The 20,356-nt window shown below is 44.8% G+C and overlaps 1 protein-coding gene across 18 annotated transcripts in view; it reads left to right on the top strand.

The window, feature by feature from the left end:
* epb41l2 (erythrocyte membrane protein band 4.1 like 2) overlaps nt 1-20,356 on the top strand; it is a 39,529-nt gene that overhangs the window by 8,235 nt on the left and 10,938 nt on the right. For 9 of the 18 annotated variants that reach the window (XR_009785508.1, XM_061754444.1, XM_061754459.1 and 6 more), the window contains exons 2-16: nt 1,952-2,168; nt 2,244-2,420; nt 4,092-4,331; nt 6,456-6,560; nt 6,861-6,903; nt 8,249-8,324; nt 9,436-9,532; nt 9,962-10,086; nt 10,161-10,248; nt 11,383-11,535; nt 11,689-11,786; nt 11,881-12,053; nt 12,804-12,889; nt 17,081-17,131; nt 18,335-18,394. Coding sequence is in view for 17 of the 18 variants with exons in the window: in XM_061754444.1 (XP_061610428.1) it covers nt 1,968-2,168; nt 2,244-2,420; nt 4,092-4,331; nt 6,456-6,560; nt 6,861-6,903; nt 8,249-8,324; nt 9,436-9,532; nt 9,962-10,086; nt 10,161-10,248; nt 11,383-11,535; nt 11,689-11,786; nt 11,881-12,053; nt 12,804-12,889; nt 17,081-17,131; nt 18,335-18,394 (1,773 nt within the window). In the remaining variant the exon portion in view is untranslated. The other 9 variants (XM_061754453.1, XM_061754460.1, XM_061754454.1 and 6 more) reach the window with 6 other exon arrangements.

Here is a 20,356-nt window from a genome sequence, read left to right as displayed (position 1 = left end):
GGAAAAAGACAGTCAAAATGGCAGCAAGGTGACTAGAAAGGCGAGTGCGAACGGTGCAGAGCGCGAGGGGCTTTGATTGACGGCAGGTCTCGGATCAGATTTAGAACACTTTGAAAAGACGCTGTGTGATGACAATGGCTTAATCGGAAATGAATCACGCTTTAATCCTCGTTTGTTTGCACACACGGTCACGCACGCGCATAATTATACAGCGCACGTCCAACACAATCGCTTCCGTGACGTTGTTCCCCCCCCCCCCCCGAGGAAATAATGGAAATACAAATAATCTGCTCCCGGGTCAAACTGTGGCCACCATTAAAACCTTTCAAGACCCACAAGATATTGTTTTGTGACAATGTAAGCACCAAAAGAAAGAGAAGGTTCTCTTCTTTCACCAGAAAATACAGTTGGTTTCTAACTTTTTCTGTTCTTTAGTACACAGCAGGAGAACATGGGTCGGTTTCACCGAAAACACCGGTTTCTGACCCAAAAAAAAGCGGCGAAAACAAGCTTTTTTTTGTGAAAAGTAACATGTTCAATCAGAACACTGATTTTTTTTAAAAATTGTTTTTCTTTTGTGACCCCCCTCAACCCAAAAATCGTTTTCTCACAATAGCGACACACACTTTCTAACTACCGACCGCAACACTTACCATATGTGTGTTCACACCATACATATACAGTACATCCCCGTTCAAGTGTGAGGAACCTGAACTTGTCCAATTTCCAACGCGTCGGCATTTCTCTCCCTCATGATTAACGTGACAAGATGAAATCTTCCACCGAATCTTGATCTTCCACTCAAAAGCTGTGCTGATCTCAAATCCAAAGCGACGCAACTCTGCCCTCTACTGGCGTCTGTTCCTTACTTCAGTGATGTGGGAGCGAGAAGCTCTTCCACGCCTTGAAAACGTACTTGTCAAATTTATTCGCCGGTGTCAGTCAACGGTCGGATTCCAGTTGAAGGAAATGTCGTCAGCTAATTGACCATTTTGCGCTTTTTGTTTGTTGCCATATGATTCATTTCTGGCTGTATGGTTATCAATCTCACACACACTTCTGTGCCCTCTTACCTTGCTTTTAGGAACAGTGAGCTTGTGTAGCGACTGTTCAAATGTGTCTGTTTATGGTGGACGGCACTGCCAGAGATATTTAGGTTGATAAGCGTGTGTGCATGTGTGTGTGTGTTAGAAATTCCCCCCACCTATTGTTGCAGGGTCGTAGTTACGCAACAATGCTACTTTAGTGTGCGAAGTGAGCCAAAGTTTGTGAATTCTCCTTCCCCACAAACCCAAATATTCTTTTCTCCCAATTTTTCAGAGACATAGTCTCGTTTTCTTGACTTGACTGACTCGGTTTAAAAAGAAGAGCGGACCAGAAAGCCTGCAGAAGCCACGGGTCTCATTTATAAAAGATGACACCGCACATTTAAATCCGAAGGTGGTGCGATGTGAAAAATTCATGCTGAGGCCAAAAACTCTCTGTGCTCTCACCGGTGTGACCTACTAACAGAAACATAATGGCGGCAGGAGTAGTTTACTTTTTTACTGTATTTTTTCTCTCCTGATGATACATACAGTGGAATGAACAATAGAATTAATAGAACCAGATGTCTTACTTTGATTAGTAATATATATTTTTATGAATAAATTACAAGACAGCTGTTTTGTTTTATTCTAATATATTTTCACCCAAGCCAAAAATAGAAACAAATATCATTTCCACTTTAAAGGTATGTGTATGGTTTTACATAATGTACTTTGTATTTCTATTTTTCAATTTCAATCCTGCTTTTTATATTTATTGTAATAAAATGTATCAATATAAGGAATATACACACACGCATGAAATGCTGCAAAGCGTCCTTGGATCCCTTCAAAAGACGCTCGATAAAGCCATTGTATTTATTTATTATATTATCTCACCTCACGCTCCATCTCCCCCTGGGCAGGTCGTGACGTGTCGCCATGACAACAGAGGCGGGCTCTGAGACAGAGGTGAAGGAGAAAGCGGAGAAGTCAGCCGCCGGGCTCGACCAATCGGAGCAGGCCAGCGCGGAGAGCCAGGAAGTGGCCGGCGCTGAGGGAGACGCGGAGAAAGAGAAAGAGGGGAAGGGGATATCGCGCTACCTGCCGACATGGTTTAAGAAGCAAAAGTCTGAGAGCCAGGTACATCCGTACGGGTCGGAATGTTACGCAGTCGTCTTGTTTTGAACTTCCGAATGAACGTGATGCTTTGTATAGACCTCCCCGACCAAGGAGGTGCCGTCGCCGGAGAAGCCCGCCGGCAACCGCGAGGAGGTTCCGGAAGTGAACGGACACGCAGAGGAAGTAGAAGGGAAGGACGCGCTCAGTCCGATCCGGGAGCGAGTCAAAGAAAAGGAAGCAGAGTGCCACTCCAACGCCAGCGCCGACACAGAGGTAACCTCATCTCGCACCTTACGTGGATACATATCGTATTTTTCCCAAATTGATACTATTAGTCCGTCCGCACACCGTCTATTATTTGTACACATTATTAACCAAATGAAAGTGTTGAAAGTAGCTTGAGAAGAAATCTATTAACTCTTCTGAGTACTCAACTGTCTGAGGAGTGTTGTAAAACTCCACCTGTTCCCTCACTCTGCGGGCACCTCGACACTTAAAATTCGGCATGTTTTTTTTAGACAATCAGAAGTGAAAATAGTTACGTAAGATACATTTGTGTCAGCTTGTTTTTTTTTGTTTTTTTTTTTTAAATGGATCGCTTTTGCTTTGGTACTAAAGGAATTGGTCAGCCACGAAGGTCAGTGTGTGCAGATTCGTTTCCAAATAACTGTTTCGGATGAAAGAAAAATAAAAATAAAATAGTGGGCTATGGGGACCGAGCTGTGCCGTTAACAGCAAAAATCTGTGAGTAATTGACTCCCCCGAAAGCTTTATACTGTAATTGTCACAATATGGTGGCGAACAGGGATATGGCCTGCCTAAGTGAAGCTCCGCCCCTCACTTTAACATAGTTGCAGGCACCAAAATGCCACACGATGGAGCCAACGCAATATGTTCATATTAGACAGGGATTTGGCCTGAATACAAAAACAGCAAAAACAGGATGGGATCCAAAATTAAATCAGCAAATTGCAACTGTATGTATCTGCTTTCCACTGGACAGCAACGATATGATGTGTCTTCTTCCACAAGTCAAATATATTGTTTGAATACTGTATTTGGGTGGGGACGTACTGCGTAAAGCATCGTGACTGCCGCTAAGCCGGGGGCGGAATCGCACTTTGTTTGTTTACGGAGTGCGGTTAGAGCGCAAGTCAGTTTGACGTCCTCGCCCTCTGCGTGGGAACGCAATACGTCTCCGTAGCAGACGGAATCTCTATGGGATGTATTTGCGTTAATACGCAGTACAGTTTTGCGGTGCTGAAAATAAATTTTTAAAATGCTTGAATTTGAAGTGAACACTGTCTAGGAAAAAAAAAAAAAAAAAAAAGAAGCAGCTCACGCAGAATATGACAACCGGGAGTTTATTGGCTTTGTTTAGTTTTGGCTGCGGTTTAGTTTGACTGATGGGCCGCGTTGAAAGGTTTCAGATCTGTTTAACAGCTCAGCGCTTAACGCGGATGTTCTCTTTTAACTTGCACGGTCCCGAAGTGTAAAAAAGAAATACAATTGGGGAAAAAAAGACGGATGTGGCTTTAAGTGCTGGTAATCATTGGCGCGCGGGGGCTGCAGTTTGCACCAGCTGACGCAATAAAAACCACAAGTGAGATAATAAGCGGGGAAGGTGTCATAACAGTCAGCCAGCCGTTTTGTTTTGCAGATGTGTTTTTTGACCACAGACCAGGGGAACTTTTTTTTTTTTTTCTTCTCTTGTCCAAGAGGTAAAATAAGTGTTAAAACTCAAACGCGCATATTTGTCGCTCAGACCACCCTCACACTCAGCGTTCCGTCCAGTGGTCATAATGAGGCAGCCAGGCCCACCCTGTGACATCAACTCCTCAGTCGGCGAGCCAAAAAGAGGCGCCCGCGCTTTTCTAGGAGCACACACGAGGGGGGCGCGCTCGAGAGGGCTTTCGTCCATCTCTCCCGTCCTCTGTTTTTTAGCCCGCCGAGGAAGAGGAAGTCGAGCGGAAAACCGTCGGGGGCGCCGAGGCCGCAGGTGAAGGAGGAGCCGAGGAGGAGCGGCCAGAGAAGAAGGACGAGGTGAAGGAACGAGCGCAGGGGGGCGAAGGCCAGACGACCATTTTCCAGTCGCCGCTGCGCTTGGTGAGGAAGAGCAAGATGAAGCTGGTGGTGTGTCACGTGACCCTCCTGGACGGCTCCGACTTCGCCTGCGAGGTGGAGGTGAGGCTCTCCACGCGACACGCGCGTCACACCGCTTGGACTCCATTGAATTGAGTCGCTTACGCTGAAATACAAAGGGCGCCGTTTCGTTTGCCTCTTCGTCAATGATGTCATCGCTAATAGGATCTGCTGTTGTGTGTGCGCGTGCGCGCGTCAAGGGTCTTTGAACTTTCTGACTCGCTTCTTTGAGCGGCTCACGTTGTTTGGGTGGGGTCTTGGGGATAAATCCAGACTAAAGCAGAGTTTGGTGCTGCCGGGGAGGGGTGTATGAAGAACACACACACACAACACACACACACACACACACACACAGCAGATTATGTGAGGAGGTGCAGGGGACCCCCCACTCGATGAGTTTTCTACATCTGCTACTCACTGCTAAGTGCAGATGGTGGATCCTTATCGACTTAAGTGTGCATGTCACACTTACTGTACATTGTGACTGTGCTTTACAATGACAGTAATTAATTTGAGGACAATAGCCCATGTCAAATGATACAGACAAATATTTGAATTTTGTCCGAGTATGTTTTACTGCGTCCAAACGGCCAGCGTCTACCGTTGTTTGAACAGAAGCCGCTTTGTCCCGCAACAGATAACGCTGATAATGCAACGAGTTCTATTGTCCGCAACACATACACACACACACACACACACACGTAGGCATCCATCCGTCCTTCCGTCCAGCCACACACTGGCGTGGCAAGGCTGGCAGAGAGCGAGAGAGTTGCACAATGCATTCCAGAGATTAAACTGTATTTTGTACAGCAGCAACAGTCACACACACATACGCACAAACACTAAATTTCAAATCACTTACTCTCTTATCTGCTTTGCTTATCAAATGCAGGGAACAAAGATTTTCCTCAGTAATTGCTGAATGTCCTCCGATAGTGGCAAGCGGCAAGCACTCGTACAGAAACTGCAGCTCAAACAAACGGCAGAGCAGTCTTGATTTAAAAAAAAAATAAAAATAAAAAATTACAAAGATTTGTCTTTGTTTTTGTGGGAGGTTGGAGCGCATCAATGGTATCTCCATTCATTTCAGCGGGGAAAGATGATTTGATTTGGTTGCGGCACACACATAGCGTAACTGAAAGACGGCACACTCGGGGCGGAATCCAGCCGCGAGGCTGGCGCGCTTGGCTGAATCGAAGAAAATACCGCAGATGTTTTCTGCCGGAAGAAAAGAAGAAAAACAGAAAGTCTTTTATCCCGTATTGCCTCCACTTTCCGCACTGCCCGCCTTAAATGTGGAATGCATCTCTCAACTCTGGGCGCGCACACACGCATACACACACACCATTTCATTCTTCGTCCTTTTTTTTCCACCCGCCTGCTTTCTGTCTTGACCTTTTGCCTGTGTGAAGGTCACTGTAGCCTGCATGTGTGTGTGTGTGCGCGCGCGCACATTTCCGTGAACTAAATGTCATTGTCATTGCTCAGTGTGGAGGATTTTACGGTCCTCTCGACGGAATGCGGCCCAGAACATCTATTGAGCAGACAGAGGTGCATTGATGCAGACACAAAGTGAAGCGCACATGCAAAAATGTCAATTTTCCCAAATGATGTAGTTATAATGATGCCAAATCTATGTATAATCCTTTTTTTCTTTCAGTTATGTTTTTTTTTTAAATTTCCAAACACTTACCACATGCATGGTATATTAAAAATATTTGAGGCTAAAAATGAGGGGGGGGAAAAAGAGATTTTCCAATGTGCACAAAAAAAGAGAGGCACCAAATATCGCCTGAACAGTGGTGATGTGGCTCATTCTTTTTATTGTCTATTTGATGTAGTGTAACATGCAGCGGGTCGTACGGACTCATGAAGATTTCTGGTGTACCAAAAAAAAAAAAAAAAAACACAACAGGAGGGTTACTGGTAGCTACGATGAAAAAGAAGCAGAAAAATAATAAAATCGTCTAAAGTAATCAAAAATAATAACTATACGTTAAACTATATTAATGCTTGAATTCAATGATGGATACCATCATTGAATTTAAACATTAATCTAAGTTGTTGTCTCTCAGTAGTCATCCATTATTGTCTCAAGTCTTTTTTATTTTTTTTTAATTTATTTATTTTTTTTAAAAGAGCATTTCTTCTTCTTTCTTACTACAGAAGCGCGCCAAGGGTCTATTCTTGTTCTTCAAGGTGTGCGAGCACCTCAATCTGCTGGAGAAGGACTACTTTGGTCTGACGTACACAGACCACCACGAGCAGAAGGTAGTTCCTCTTGACACACACACACACACACACACACACACACACACACACACACGGTTCGTACCTGGCTGAAAGATGCAAAATCAGCCACAGCAATTCCTCTCAGGTTTGAGCAATCACATTGTGTGTGTGCTAAACTCATCTATTTGCATACAATTCTCCCAGAACATGCAAAATGAGCTGCACAACTGTTTTTCCAACTTTGACCGACGCAATCAGCTTCCACACCTGTTTGTGTCAGCAATCAAGTCAGGCTTAGTGTGTTGAAAATGTCTCACGTGTCTTTGTCTCCACCTGCAGTGCTGGTTGGACCCCACCAAGGAAATCAAGAGACAAATCCGCAGTAAGTTCCGTTTTCAATGTCCACACTTTTTAGACATGTAAGTGGCTCCGTGTAGTTGTGTCCATGTCTAAAACTCCGCACCATAAAAATGGCAGCTTTGATAACCGTTGTGCACTTAATTACGTGCAGTAATTGTGTTGCCCTCACAACACAACTGGGATCTGGATGTCTACCCTCGGACGTTTTATACGTCCTTGAATTATTTTGGAAACTGTGATTTTGAAGCGCGGCTGAACTTTGCTGACTACATCGGAATTTGGTGTGTTGAACTAAAGTTATACGCAGGAAGGTGAAAGTCATTAAAAGGCTAGAAATGCATCTGGGCAGCACGGTAGGTGACTTAAAAAAAAAAAAATTCCCCCCTCCTCGCTCTACCATTTTTCTCTGGGTGACATTCACGCACTCATGGCCGACAACAAGGCTCTCTAAAGCAGCCACGCAAGCAGACTGTCCAAACGGAAGCTGTATTTCTGGGGTGCGGGCATATCTAGCTAGCTAACTGAACATCACAATTACGCCGGCTACGCGAACGAAGGCGCGCAAGTTCATACCGGACTCCGGTATGTGCGTCACGCGGTGCTGTTTTAGCCACGCCCCCAAATATTAAGGAAGTGGCAATGTTGAACACTGTGTCTCCTAAACTGAGCAGTGCATAGTTCTCAGTCTTTGCACGTTTCCAGCAGTTATGTTCAAACATGTATAACATTTAAAAACAAATCTCTGCATTCGCTTTACAGGGTCTTTAATAAAGGTTAGATCGGTATTTCCACTTCCATTATTTCCATCCATCTAACTACAGCGTCTTCCACGAACCTACCACGCTATGTGGAGCAAACCACGCAGGCTGAGCCGAGATTCAAAACCAAAAATTATTTCCTGCTGGAATAACAGTTTTGTTTTGTTTTGTTGTTTTTTTTCCAACTCAAACACACACAGAGAATGCAAGCCACTTATGGTCAGCTGTAATGAAATGATTTTATTCCACTGTTTGTGTCTATGTTGAAGATTCCACGTTGATATCGGGTGAAGCCACAGTAACGTTATGCAACACCAGACTCACCGTGCATTTGATTTGCTTTTGTGTGTGTCTCTTCATGCTTGCGTGCGAGATGCATCGGGCTTAGCGACACCGAAAAGCTGCTATTTGCCCTCGCTCGATCCCGCCTCGCTCTCCCTTGTCCGAATCTCACACACACACACACACACACACACACAGATGAGAGGAGGGACGGGTGGAATGGGGCCAGATGGACGCAACTGCAAATGACCCCGATCACACCCAAAAAATCCATTTTTTTCCCTGTTTCTTGGTCTCTTGTAAGAAGTCTCTCACATCTGTCCTTAGGTAACAACTGGCAGTTTGCGTTCAACGTCAAGTTCTACCCACCTGATCCCTCGCTGCTCACCGAAGACATCACGAGGTGAGCGTTGCTGTGTGAAAACTTAATTCTACATCCACACCGACGTAAACGAAAGTGCTACATGCTGGAAATAAAGCGGAACTGCGCCTCAAAGGTCGATGTTTGGGTCCATGTTGTGCTGCAGCCTATCCTGGCTGACTTTAGGGTGAGAGGTGCTGTTTGCTTGTTCACGTGCACTCACAGGTGACGACGAGGCGCTCTAAAGCGGCCACGCCGGCGGACTATCCGAAGGGAAGATGCATTTTTAGAGTGTCGGCATATCTCGCTAGTTAACTGGACGTCGCAATTGCACCGAATAATCACAGATGCGAACAAAGGCGCTCAAGTTCTTATATATTGAGGAAGGGGGCACACATACCTGAGCCCGAGTGCGTCACCACGCTCCCCCCCCAAAAAAATCTGGGAACCTGAAATGGTGAAAAACAGTTTCACGCTTATCTCCACAATTAAGTACTACATGGTTTCCGGTCTTTGCACGTTTCCAGCAATTTTCTTCAAACATGTCTAATGTATTAAGAAACCGGTCTCTGAATTCACTTTACAGGGTCTTTAAACCACATTCTTTCAGGTCTTCAACAAGTCCAAAACAGCACTGTGTTTGCCCACTGAAGAGATCTGGCCACCATGTCAGCAAATGTCCCGCATGCCGCTTTACTGCCTTTGTTGAAAGACTTTCCCCCTCGTAACCAGGATCTCGAACCGGCTCCCCGCCGACGACTCCCCCCCTGCGGTGTTCGCGTTAGACTCCATTTGGATAATGAATTCCTCCGTCCCACATCCACAACAACAATTCACCGACCGCATGTTTAGCGACTGTTACGCAACTGACTTTCGGCACGCCGCGTGGAGGATTAGCAGCGAGGTTATTCCGACCAATCGTCATACTCGCAAAATGATACAACAAACAAAGCGCCCCCTGCCGGTCACTGTATTGGAGAATGCCTGCTGGGATACGTCTGCACCCGTGTATTTCCACTTCTAGCCTCAATTCACATTTCATAGCCGATAACTGTTTGGGCTTACCTGTCCCGAGCAAGCCACGCATTTTGGTCGTCAGTCCACTGCGCAGAGATAACTAACTCCTAACTCACTCTACGTTTCTCTTGTCAAGGTACCTGTTGTGTCTGCAGCTCCGCGAAGACGTGGCGTCCGGCCGATTGCCTTGCTCGTTTGTCACTCACGCTCTCCTGGGCTCGTACACGCTGCAGGTAGAGTACATGCGCATTGCCGACGTACAACGCACTGCATAGCTCAAGTGACGCGATTGTCATTTTTGTTTTGCTCCATCGGGATATGCGTTATATCCACTGAATATGGCTGTGGGGTAAAGTTGCCGCAGTACATGCAGCTGCTGTGTCTGTGAAGAAATGAAATGGAAATGAAGAAAATGATTGCTGACGGCAGCGAGAGGAGTCAATATAACTCACTTGAAGAGTCAGGCCAACTCAACGCTCTGGAATGTTTAAAAATTTCCGTATTACTGTTTACTGCCGTTCTGTCACTGCCTGGTGTTGATGCTTGTGGAATTAAAAAAATATGGATTAGCATTCCCAGATCAAAATTGGGTAATTGGACCTGCAGCGTAGATCCAGTCTAAGTGCGGCGTGTCGCCGATCTCTGGTCTTTGTGTTTCGCAGGCAGAATTTGGCGACTATGAACCCGACCAGCCTCGTCCTCTGGACTACATCAGCCAGCTGACCTTTGCCCCCAATCAGAGCAAAGAGATGGAGGACAAGATTCTAGAGCTACACAAGTCCCACAAGTAAGTGCTGTTAGTGGAAGACAGTTTTATGTGTAGTCGTGGTGACAGCTCGCTAAATTTCTCATTACTCTCAGGGGAATGACACCAGCGCAGGCAGACGCACAGTTTCTAGAAAACGCCAAGAAGTTGTCTATGTACGGGGTGGACCTGCACCACGCGAAGGTACAAAGACCCCCCCCCCCCCCCCACACATAGTTTCTTCGTTGATGTGTGTGTGTCTGTGTGTGTGTGTGCGCGCGAGTCAGCTGTGCAAACACTCGGAAGAAGACCATGGGAATAGCCCACCTCCCCCGCCGGGCTCGCGGGGCATCAGCCGGCGCCTTTCCCATGTGCGTGGCCATCATGTTTGTCATTGTGCCAGAAAATATTCATGAGAGAAGGAGATGGGAGGCTTAAAATAGAAAAGACAGGATGCGAGATGGAGGACAAGTCGCTCAGAAAGAGGCAGGCGCTCTTAAAATAAAGGGCATGCTCCCATTAGTCGCAAGGATGGGAGCTTTTTTTTTTTTTTTTTTGTTGTTGCGGCATTCCAGTGTCCAAATATTCCAGGGAGGCAGAGAGGAAGTCTGTTTTCCCCCTCGGTGTCCATTCCGTTGCTGTGACCACACATAAAAAAAAAAAAAAAAGCCTCTATAGTAAAAGCAAGAGGTCGATTAGCTGCTAACAGTGTGGCATGGTTGTGTGATCTGTGTGTGTGTGTGTGTGTGTGTGTGTGTCCATTATCTACGTATTGAGACCTCCATTAGCAAGAGATCCCCCCCTCCATCCCCCCCGTGTTAAGTCAATACCCCACTGACCATTACCAGATGGCCTTGGACTTAAAAGCTTTGCGCCGAGTTAGCCTGCCAGCTAACCACGTTACCATGGAATAATCTAAGTTTGCGTCGAGACGGCTCCCACAAAATGAAAAGATGGTGCTGTGTGTTCGGGTTTAGAATACGTACAGTGGTTCCTTGCTGTACACGATTAACGACACTTGGTTTTTAAATACATCATACATGTTAGACGTTTTTCGGCAGAAACGTGCAAATCGGGAGACTTATGGAGTACTTAATTGTTTTGATTGATTGATTTTTTTTTTTGGGGTGGCTAAAACTTTTATATCTGCCCCTCCCCCACTTGAAAAGAATTTGCGCGCCTGTTCATGTTAGCAGCTATCTGGCAAAGTTCCGACGTGCGGTTAGCTAGCTTAAAAGCTCGCTCAAAATCGCATCTTCCCGTCATAAGTTGGGGAAACTTGGGACAATGATAAGTCAAGGCGCTATTGTATCTGTATTTTACTTGAATCCATGGCAGGATTCTGAGGGCGTGGACATCATGCTGGGAGTGTGCGCCAACGGACTCTTGGTCTACAAGGACAGGCTTCGGATAAATCGCTTCGCTTGGCCCAAAATCCTCAAGATTTCCTACAAGAGGAACAACTTCTACATCAAGATCAGACCTGGAGAGGTATGAACGATCCCGTACAGTAAGGTTGAACGACTTCTTGCCCATCATGTCGTGGACGCGAGCAACTCGGTGTGGTTATGTAAAAAAAGTGCAATTCATTCACTGTGTGATTGTTGACGCTAACCCCATTTTTCATGTATTTGTTTCCGACAGACGGAGCAGTTTGAGAGCACCGTGGGATTCAAACTCCAGAATCATCGCTCCGCCAAACGGCTGTGGAAAGTCTGCGTGGAGAACCACAGTTTCTTCAGGTTGGGGGGGGGGGGGGGGGAAAAAAAAAAAAAAAAAAAACATCCGGCAAATGTCATGAGCGACCATTGTGTTATTGTGACTTTCATTTTCCAGGCTAAACGCACCAGAGCCCCCCACCACCCCGCGCTTCTTGACTCTGGGCTCCAAGTTCCGTTACAGTGGACGCACGCAGACCCAAACCCGCCTGGCCAGCACCCTCATAGACCGGCCCGCGCCCGCTTTTGAGCGCACCTCGTCCAAACGCATCAGCCGCAGCCTCGATGGAGGTAACGCACACGCACGCTCACAACAGACGTGGCTGGGATGCGTTTGGAAGTACGTATTTTTGCCGTCTGACCAGATACAGGAAATAGCTGCAGCTGTTTCCTGTCACATAGACACGGAGATGAAAAGGCAGAGTGTTCTGAAAGAAAGAGGGCCCCGACGAGGAAATGAATGCAGCATGTAGTGTACACACACACACGCACACGCAGTAGGCAGTACAAAAGGTTCCGTACCCAAATTCCTCTTTGGTGCCAATGTTGCACGGCCGAGACAACTTTTGGTCTGCAAAACCTCACCGCGTTGTCGCAGTTATCTTGGGAAAGTATCACTCACCTGTTTTGTCTGTGTGTGTGTGTGTGTGTGTCTGTGTGTGTGTGTGTGTGGCTTGATAGTTTTGAAGTCACTTATTGCGCTCACGAGCCGTGTGTGACATTGCCCCCAGCTGGAAACCTTGATCCACTACAACCAAATCAACGTGACAACCGCATGGAATGCCGTTAGAGCATTTTTTTTTTTTTTTTTGATATCCTTGATATGCAGGTTAGGATCTATGTACTAGTACTTATGGCAAGCTCTTTTTTCATTTAACTGCTAGACTGGGTATCTGTTGCAGATATCTGAAATTCAGTTTTGCTAAGCCCCCCCGCCCCCATTGTCATTTCACTTTTGGGGTTTCTCATTACAGATAGCTACAATCCAGTTGCAGTTAATTACAGATTTGTATTGATCTTCTGCTTGTTTTTACTCGTCAGCACCAATGATCAGCATAACGGAGGCCAGCCGGGACACCACTGAGAACGGACACGAGCCCCACCTGGACCTCCATTGTGACTCCAAGGTGTGTTCCGTCTTCTATTCCGCAGCAGGTTCATCATAAAGAAATGCGTTGAGATTCGTGTTGTTGTTGCTGTCGAGGCCCACGTTGCCACACAGTAAGCTTTTTATTTTGCTGAGAGCTGTGGAACTTTTATTCACTATTAGGTGGGCTGTGAGGCAGGACACTTGCCTCTAAAAGTGTGTGCATGTGTGCATGGTGTGTGTGTGTGTGTGTGTGTGTAAGACAAATAAGACCTCACGTTCTCAGCCAATGTTTACCATATAGTTCATGTCAGTATTGTCAGTATTAGTACTACCTAGCTTGGCAAGGTTGCACCACAGAGTTGAAGTTGACAGTAAATCCGTGGTCCATATTGGTTCTGCATGCCTCCTGTTGACCCAGCCTTCCCCTTTTCTCCTTTTTGATACTTTCTTACCCCTCCTCACCCTCAACACGTGGCACTCTCTTTCTAGCGATTGACTTCTGCTTTCCTTTTCCTTCAGCGGTTACGTCCTTTTGACAGAAGTCTCGTTTGCATCCATGCACTGAAATGCACCTTTTGATTCAGTGCTTGCTAAACCTTTAGCTCAGGTTGCCCGCAAAAAAAAACAAACATGTTTCGTCCCACTTTAATCTTTTAAAGGAGACATATTATGCCTTATGCACATATATGCGGACAGACAGTATTACAGTACTCACTGTCATATATTCTTTATCCTCGGAGAAGACGACTCATATTAGTGCCGTACTGATGAGCTGAGGGGAGTTGTATAGTATATACTGCCCCCAGACATGAGAAACAGCAGCAGAGTGGCCATTCAAATGATGCAGTGTGACAAAAATGGTTTAATTCTTTACATTCCAGTTAATTACATCATTACTGTTTTAGAAAGTAAAGTCCTATTTTTCCTCAATAAAACCTGCCTCGCTGATTGAAGTTAGCCGCACGGTTACGTGCCAATTAGGCCAAAATCACAACGGCTTGGTCGAGACGCGTTTTCAGAAATGGGCAGCTCGCAAAATATTGACCTGCTTGTGTAATTTCCCCGCCTGATGTGCGGCCACGCACCCTGGACGCCCAACCGATTGTAGACAAGTAATTAAAAAGTCCGCAATATGTCTCCTTTTATGTTAATGTTAATGTAGTTGGTGCTCCCTCATTTGCATATCCGGAAGGAAGCCCCGGCCACTGCCGCACTGTGCACTGATCTACCCCGCTGTGCTCTTGTTGAACCTTTTCCGTGCTGTTGTCGTTCACTAATGTTGTCTCTTTCGCCCTCTCTGTTTTTTCCCCCTCACTCACTCACTCACTCACTCACTCACTCACTTTGCATGCTTATTTTTGGTCACAATTTCCTTTTCACACCTTTCCTTGAACGCCCACGCGTGCTCCTGCTCCATCAGTCCATCTTCATGTTCCCCCTTTCTTTCTCCTCGTTGTCATCCCTCGCCTCCATCCCGCCGTCGCTCGACTCCATCTCCGAGCTGGAGTGCGGCCTGTCCGACATCTCCGAGGACGGCGACCTCGCCCCCGACGACCGCGAGGCGGCCGCCTCGAGCGGCGCCCCCGACGCGGAACCCCTCGCGTACAAACGGACGCCTCCGTCCTCCCCGCTCACGCGTCGCCCTCAGACTCCGCCCTCTGAGATTCCGACCTCGGGGGAAGAGGGCGGCCGGGCCGAGGGGAGCGGCGGGTGGCGTTGGCTGAGGGATGCGTTTAAATACGTCTTTCTCCTGCTCAGCTTCCGCTGCGCGTGGGAAAAGAACGCTACGGAGAAGCCGTTTTGTGTTTGGGCCGTGACCGAGAGGCTGTCAGCGGCTAACGGAGTGACATTTTTGATCATCGCAAGAGCCAGAAGTGTCGCCTCCATTGTCACCGTGTCGAGATTCCGTCAATTCAAAGACATCGTAACCTCAAAGTTGATTCAGCCGCAGGCTGGATTTGCAAGCGGGCGGCCGTGTTTGCCGCCGGTTTCCTTCCCTCTCCGTCCAGCTCCTTCCCCGCCACCCTTTACCGACCTCTCCCCTCCGCCCACCGCTCTTCCCTCCCTGATCCGCCGTCGCCTCTCCGAGCCCTCGCCACTCCTGCTGCCCTGCCTCTTGGTGGCCTTCCTGCTGGCCGTCATGCTCACGGCCAGCCGTTCCCTGGCGCTGGCTCTGATTTTGGCCACGCCCCTCGGCCTGACGCTTTGCTACCTGGAGAAGCTGGTCTCCAGCCGGCGGAGGGGCCCGGGCGAGCAGAGTCCCGACGAGCCGGCCGCCGCCCTCCTCGCGGATACGCCCTCGTGCACGAGGGCGCAGGAGATATGCGATCCGGCCGCGTAGTCGCTCACGTAGCCGCTTCCGCTCTGTGTCACCCAACGCGATCATCTTGTCTTCTTTTGCTCCTTTCCGCTCACTGTCAACCCCACTTTGAAGTTGCTCTAGATGAAAGATCAAACATATTTACTTCAGTAATAGCCCAGACTGAATAATTGGCGCTCCCTAAAAATGTTTATTATTGCCTATATTAGCAGCTAAAACTGGAAATACGACAAAAATACTTTATCATTTCAAACTCATTTTACAACATATAGAGAGACCATATAAAAACCTTTTTTTTAAAAAAAATTGTTGGTCCCATCACACACGCTTCAAATTTATTAAAACATTCACTTCAAAATAGAGTTGAAACCAGATATTTCCATGACATAAACTATATAAAAAGACATGCTCTTTTTTTTCTCATTGTCTGACATGAAATCAAACTTTTGCTGTTTTAGGTCAATTAGGATTTATTTTTTTGTTTTTTTTACACAAAGCGGAAAAAAAAACATTCTGTCATTTTCCTGGCATATAGCAAACAGAAATAATTGTATTTGATTTTTCTAATTCACCTAAAGCAGGAAAGATTTAGTCTTGACAGTGAGAAACAAAACATCGGTGTGTTTGTATATAATGTATTAGGGTACAACTTTCTTATTTCGATGGGGCTTACCTTTCAGAAAGACAACAAATAAACGCGAAGAGGGGATTTTTTTCACCAAGTAGCTGGCGTTGGGCTTGTCAATTTGTGAATAGTAAAGCGTGAATATGCGGGTCGTAACTGTATATTAAAAAAAAAAACAATGTCGAATATTTAAAAGGATAATAATAAAAGGAATATATTGAGAATAAAATAGAATAGTAAAGAGATTTAAATAAAAACATTGTGGAAGGAGAGTTGCAGTATATGCAGAAGCAAAGGATTGTAATTGACATATGCGGCGCTCATTAGTTAGTTATTAGTTAGTTAGTTATGCCGGCGTTCTTATAGTCACCGTGCCCTTATAATCGCCCGATGTGTCGTCCCCTTGAACAAAAAAAAAAAAAGTTGTTCCCTTCCTATGACCGTTGCCTACAGTCATTACGAGGAGTCACACCTCCTGCACAGGGGACGTGGCATCTGTAAAGCTGACATTTTATGCATAGCGCCCGGAAATGTTTGAGCTGCCCCTTCAGTCCGTCATAAAATGCATCATATTCTGTTGTTTGCATTAAGTATCGTTCTTCTTTTTGCTGGAAAAATATGTTCCAAAAAAAAGTATTACAAATATAAATAGATATATATTATAAAACAGTGAACTTATTAGTGTGATTAAAAATAAACGATTAGTTTTGAAATGTTACTGATAAATGAAATATGTTTTACCTTTTCATAATATTACAACAAAAAATAGAAATTCAAATTTCATTTTAAAGCATAAATGTATTTTAAAACAGAACTATTCCAAATGATAAATAGTAACAGATTTAGCATTATAAACATTGATTTCTACAAACAAACGTAATAATAACATTTTTTTTGCTCTCCTTTACGTTGCAGTCGGAGCTGAGCGCTGACCGATTAGCTGTACCTAAAAAAAAAACGCCCACTGTGCATAACTACAAATGAAAGCCCAAATGAGCTTTTTTTTTGTGGACGTGCTTACATTTTTGCAGATACTGTAGACATCTGCACAAGTACAGTAACGTTCTTATCATATTGCTTATTATGCTGTTGGTGGACCGAACCCGATGCCTTACTTGCACTTTGTTGAGCGCAAGACTGCCACTTCACGAATCCATACAAATTATAGCTTTTCCCATCATCCATTTCATTTTATTTTTTTAATTTTAATTTTTTATTTTTTTAACTTTCTCGGCGCCCCTCCAAATCTCCATTATCTTGTCGCTACGGCAACGATGCCAAAGGTTAAGGAGGCGGACTCGAGCCCTGGCCGTGTGGAAGCCACGCCCACCCAGGTCTGTAGGGGGGCTTTCTTTACCCAGCATGCTTTGCAGAGTGCATGTTCAAGAGAGTTACTTCTTGTTTTGTGTGATGAATTTTAGGTTGCGAGTGGGTGTTCCCTGGCACGATGACACAGAATCAGTTTTTACATTCCAGACCCACTCCTGCAATCAGTCCTTTAAATTTATCTGTGGCTTTTTTTTTTTTCTTCTCATATGTACTCTATGTCCGACTAGTTTGACTTGCAGAATGGGTCTGATGGGCAAAACTGGTCCCAAGTGGGCACTTTGACGCATGCCACGCCTTGGCGTGTGCTTGGAGCGAGTGAAATGGAGGTTTTGCGTGATTTTGTGTGGTGTGTCGTTGTTGATGTGTGTTGACGTGAGCCATCTTTCACCACAGTTTGAGGTGCTGCTGCTTGTCTGTGTGTTTTCACTTCATTTCTTATTTATTTACGGTCAACTTTTTATTTATTGAGGGCTGTTTTTTTTCTTATTTGTTAAAATATTTAGCTATTCATAATCAAATATTTTTCACGATATATTCATTTGTGTAATTGTAGGCCAAAATCATTTTTTCTAGCGAATTAATGGCATTATGTTGTTGTTTTTTTTAATTTACAGATTGGTTTCCATTTTTATTTATTGATTAATAGAAACATTAGTTTTTGTTTCAAAATGTGTTAATGTAGAAAAACGATTTATTGAATATGGTTTGTTTTTTTCATTTAGAATTTCATTTACAGGGGTGCCTTGAGATACAAGTTTAATTTGTTGCATGACCACACTTCTAACTCAAAACACACGTTTCCCAAATCCTCTTTCTCCAGTGATATGAATGGAAATGTCATTAATCCGTTCCAGCTGACATATTTAAACCATTTAAGAATCAAACTTACTGTCACAGTTTTTGCTTCAATTCAGCTGACATTGTGCTGGTCCTCCTGGTGTGTGCCCCTTGGCCACCTGGGGGCAGTAATGTATAATAACACGTACACGGCTCGTATCAGCAAAACTCACAAGTCGAGTCACTCGTTTCTCAAGGCACCACTGTATTTAGAAATGTACTTTTTAGCCATTTGTTTCAACATTTTATTTTTTTCATGAAGTCCTAAAAAAATGTATATTTATAATTGCATTCATGTAAAATGTCTGTTGTGTGTTTCAAGTTTAAAATCCCCCTCCCATTTGTATTTGTGCTGTATGTCCACCTTCCAGAGTCCAGTGCGAGTGCGTGCGGATAATATTTATGTGAGGCACAGTAATTTGATGTTAGAGGTTGGTACTTCTGCGTGGCGCGATTGACGGCCGACAATCGGAGGCTGCGTTGTTTCTTGTGTGCTCCCCACCGACGCCGTCGTCGGAACCCGGCGGCTCGGCCGCGCGCTCGATTGCGCCGGACTTGCACCGCTGCCCTCTCTCAGCCGCACGCTCAGGCTCCCGTTCGCATGCTCGCCGTTGTTGAACACGTTTGCGTTGCGAGAACGTCGCAGGGTGCGATGGTCGGAAATTCACACGGCGGCCATTTTGGACAGCTTCACTTGAAGAAAGCGCAAAGTGCTTTACTCGAAGTTGTGCAACCTCCCAAAAATTTGGTTTTGAATCAGAGGTGGCAAAATTACACTCTGCACTTAAGTACATTGTTGGGGCGATTACATTTGGACGTTTACAACATCTGTTTTGATAACTTGGCACATGGAAAAAGAAAAAAAAAAAACTTTTCTGCACATTCTTCCCTCTTTTATTAACCTACATATTGCTCATATTGAGAAGAAGAAAAAAAATCCTATTACCTGTCGTAAGCTAGCTAGCATTGGCTCGACTAGAAACAACTTTAAAACGACAACGTTAGCTTCGCTTCGCTAACGTTGTCAAACTGACGACCCAAAAATTTTTTTACACATTAGACGGAAACAGTTCCATCATCCATGGTGATTGAAAATACTTAATGTGCATATTTGGACTAAGTAAGGAGTAGAAAATGCAGACGTTTTCAAATGTAGGGAGTAAAAGTAAAAAATAAATAAATAATTGCCCCAAAGATATACAGTATACTTAAGTGTAGTTTCTGTACCTGAAAAATGGACTTAAGTACAGTAACGGATGTGTTCTGCGTTCCCTCATGACTCCATGTAGGCGAGTTCTCACAATGGCCGCTTTGTGAACACTGCATGCGGAATGCTGTTCCGAGGCCGTTGTCTGCACTGATTTAGGAGTTGAAAGTTTTGACGACTGCCGCCTGCCTAACCCGACTAACGCTGCCTCAGTAACACCCACCAGCCCCCCCCCCCCCCCCCCCCACCCCCACCCCCCCGAGGAAACCTCCGTCCTGCTGTTGTCTGATGACTGTCGAGTGATTTGTGGTTTGCTAACCAACTAAAACAACCAGAAGTATATGCATCGTATGCAACATGGAGGTGATAGTGATGGCCAACGCGGCCTACAAAAGTAGCGCTTAATTGCACTTTGACAAAGCCAAACAATCCGGAGTTGATAAATACTCGCCACCTTTTCCAAAAAGAAATTAGAGAAAAAAACGTTTTTTTTTTTTTTTTTTTTTTTTTTTTTTTTTTTTAAATGGTGCCAAAGTAACACAGGAATTGGTTTAGCAAGATCTTGAAGTGTGATTTCAGTTTGCCGACAGGATAGCTGAAGAACAAATTGACAGTTTCTCAAGTGTTGCAGCGTTGAAATCACAGAAATCACTGTGCCCTGCGTTTACAACGTTGGTTTTGAAAAATATTTAAATACATTTAAAAAATATGCTTGAATTTATAAATTATTTTATTCTTAAAAATAAATAAATGAAGGAATTAAAAAATAATAATAACTATGAGCTTTAAAATTACAGAAAATACAGTTTGTTTTTTTACAGTAATTTAGGAAATATTAAAATAAATTTGAAAACAAATTTTTTAGAAATGTAACAAAAAATAGGAGCCACAACATTTAATATTACAAAAATAATGGTAAATTTAAAAAAAATCTATTAGAAATTAAAATTAAAACAATTAAAGAATGTAAACAAAAGATGTTAGCTACAACATTTGGTGTCAGAAGTGGGGATCAACCAATCCCGAGGTTTCGGGTTGTCTTAAATAAGATGACCACTATCACCTGCATGTTCTTGAAGTCAGTACAAAGAAAGAAAAGAGCTTGTAACAAGATGGCGGACGCCCTGTTTCAGTGGAGCCAGCACACACGAGCACGGTCGCCGCAGTGGCAGCCAATCACTCGCGT

The sequence above is a fragment of the Phyllopteryx taeniolatus genome, chromosome 18 (assembly GCF_024500385.1).
Source record: "Phyllopteryx taeniolatus isolate TA_2022b chromosome 18, UOR_Ptae_1.2, whole genome shotgun sequence".
Lineage (NCBI taxonomy): Eukaryota > Metazoa > Chordata > Actinopteri > Syngnathiformes > Syngnathidae > Phyllopteryx > Phyllopteryx taeniolatus.
This window is presented reverse-complemented; position numbering and strand designations above follow the sequence as displayed.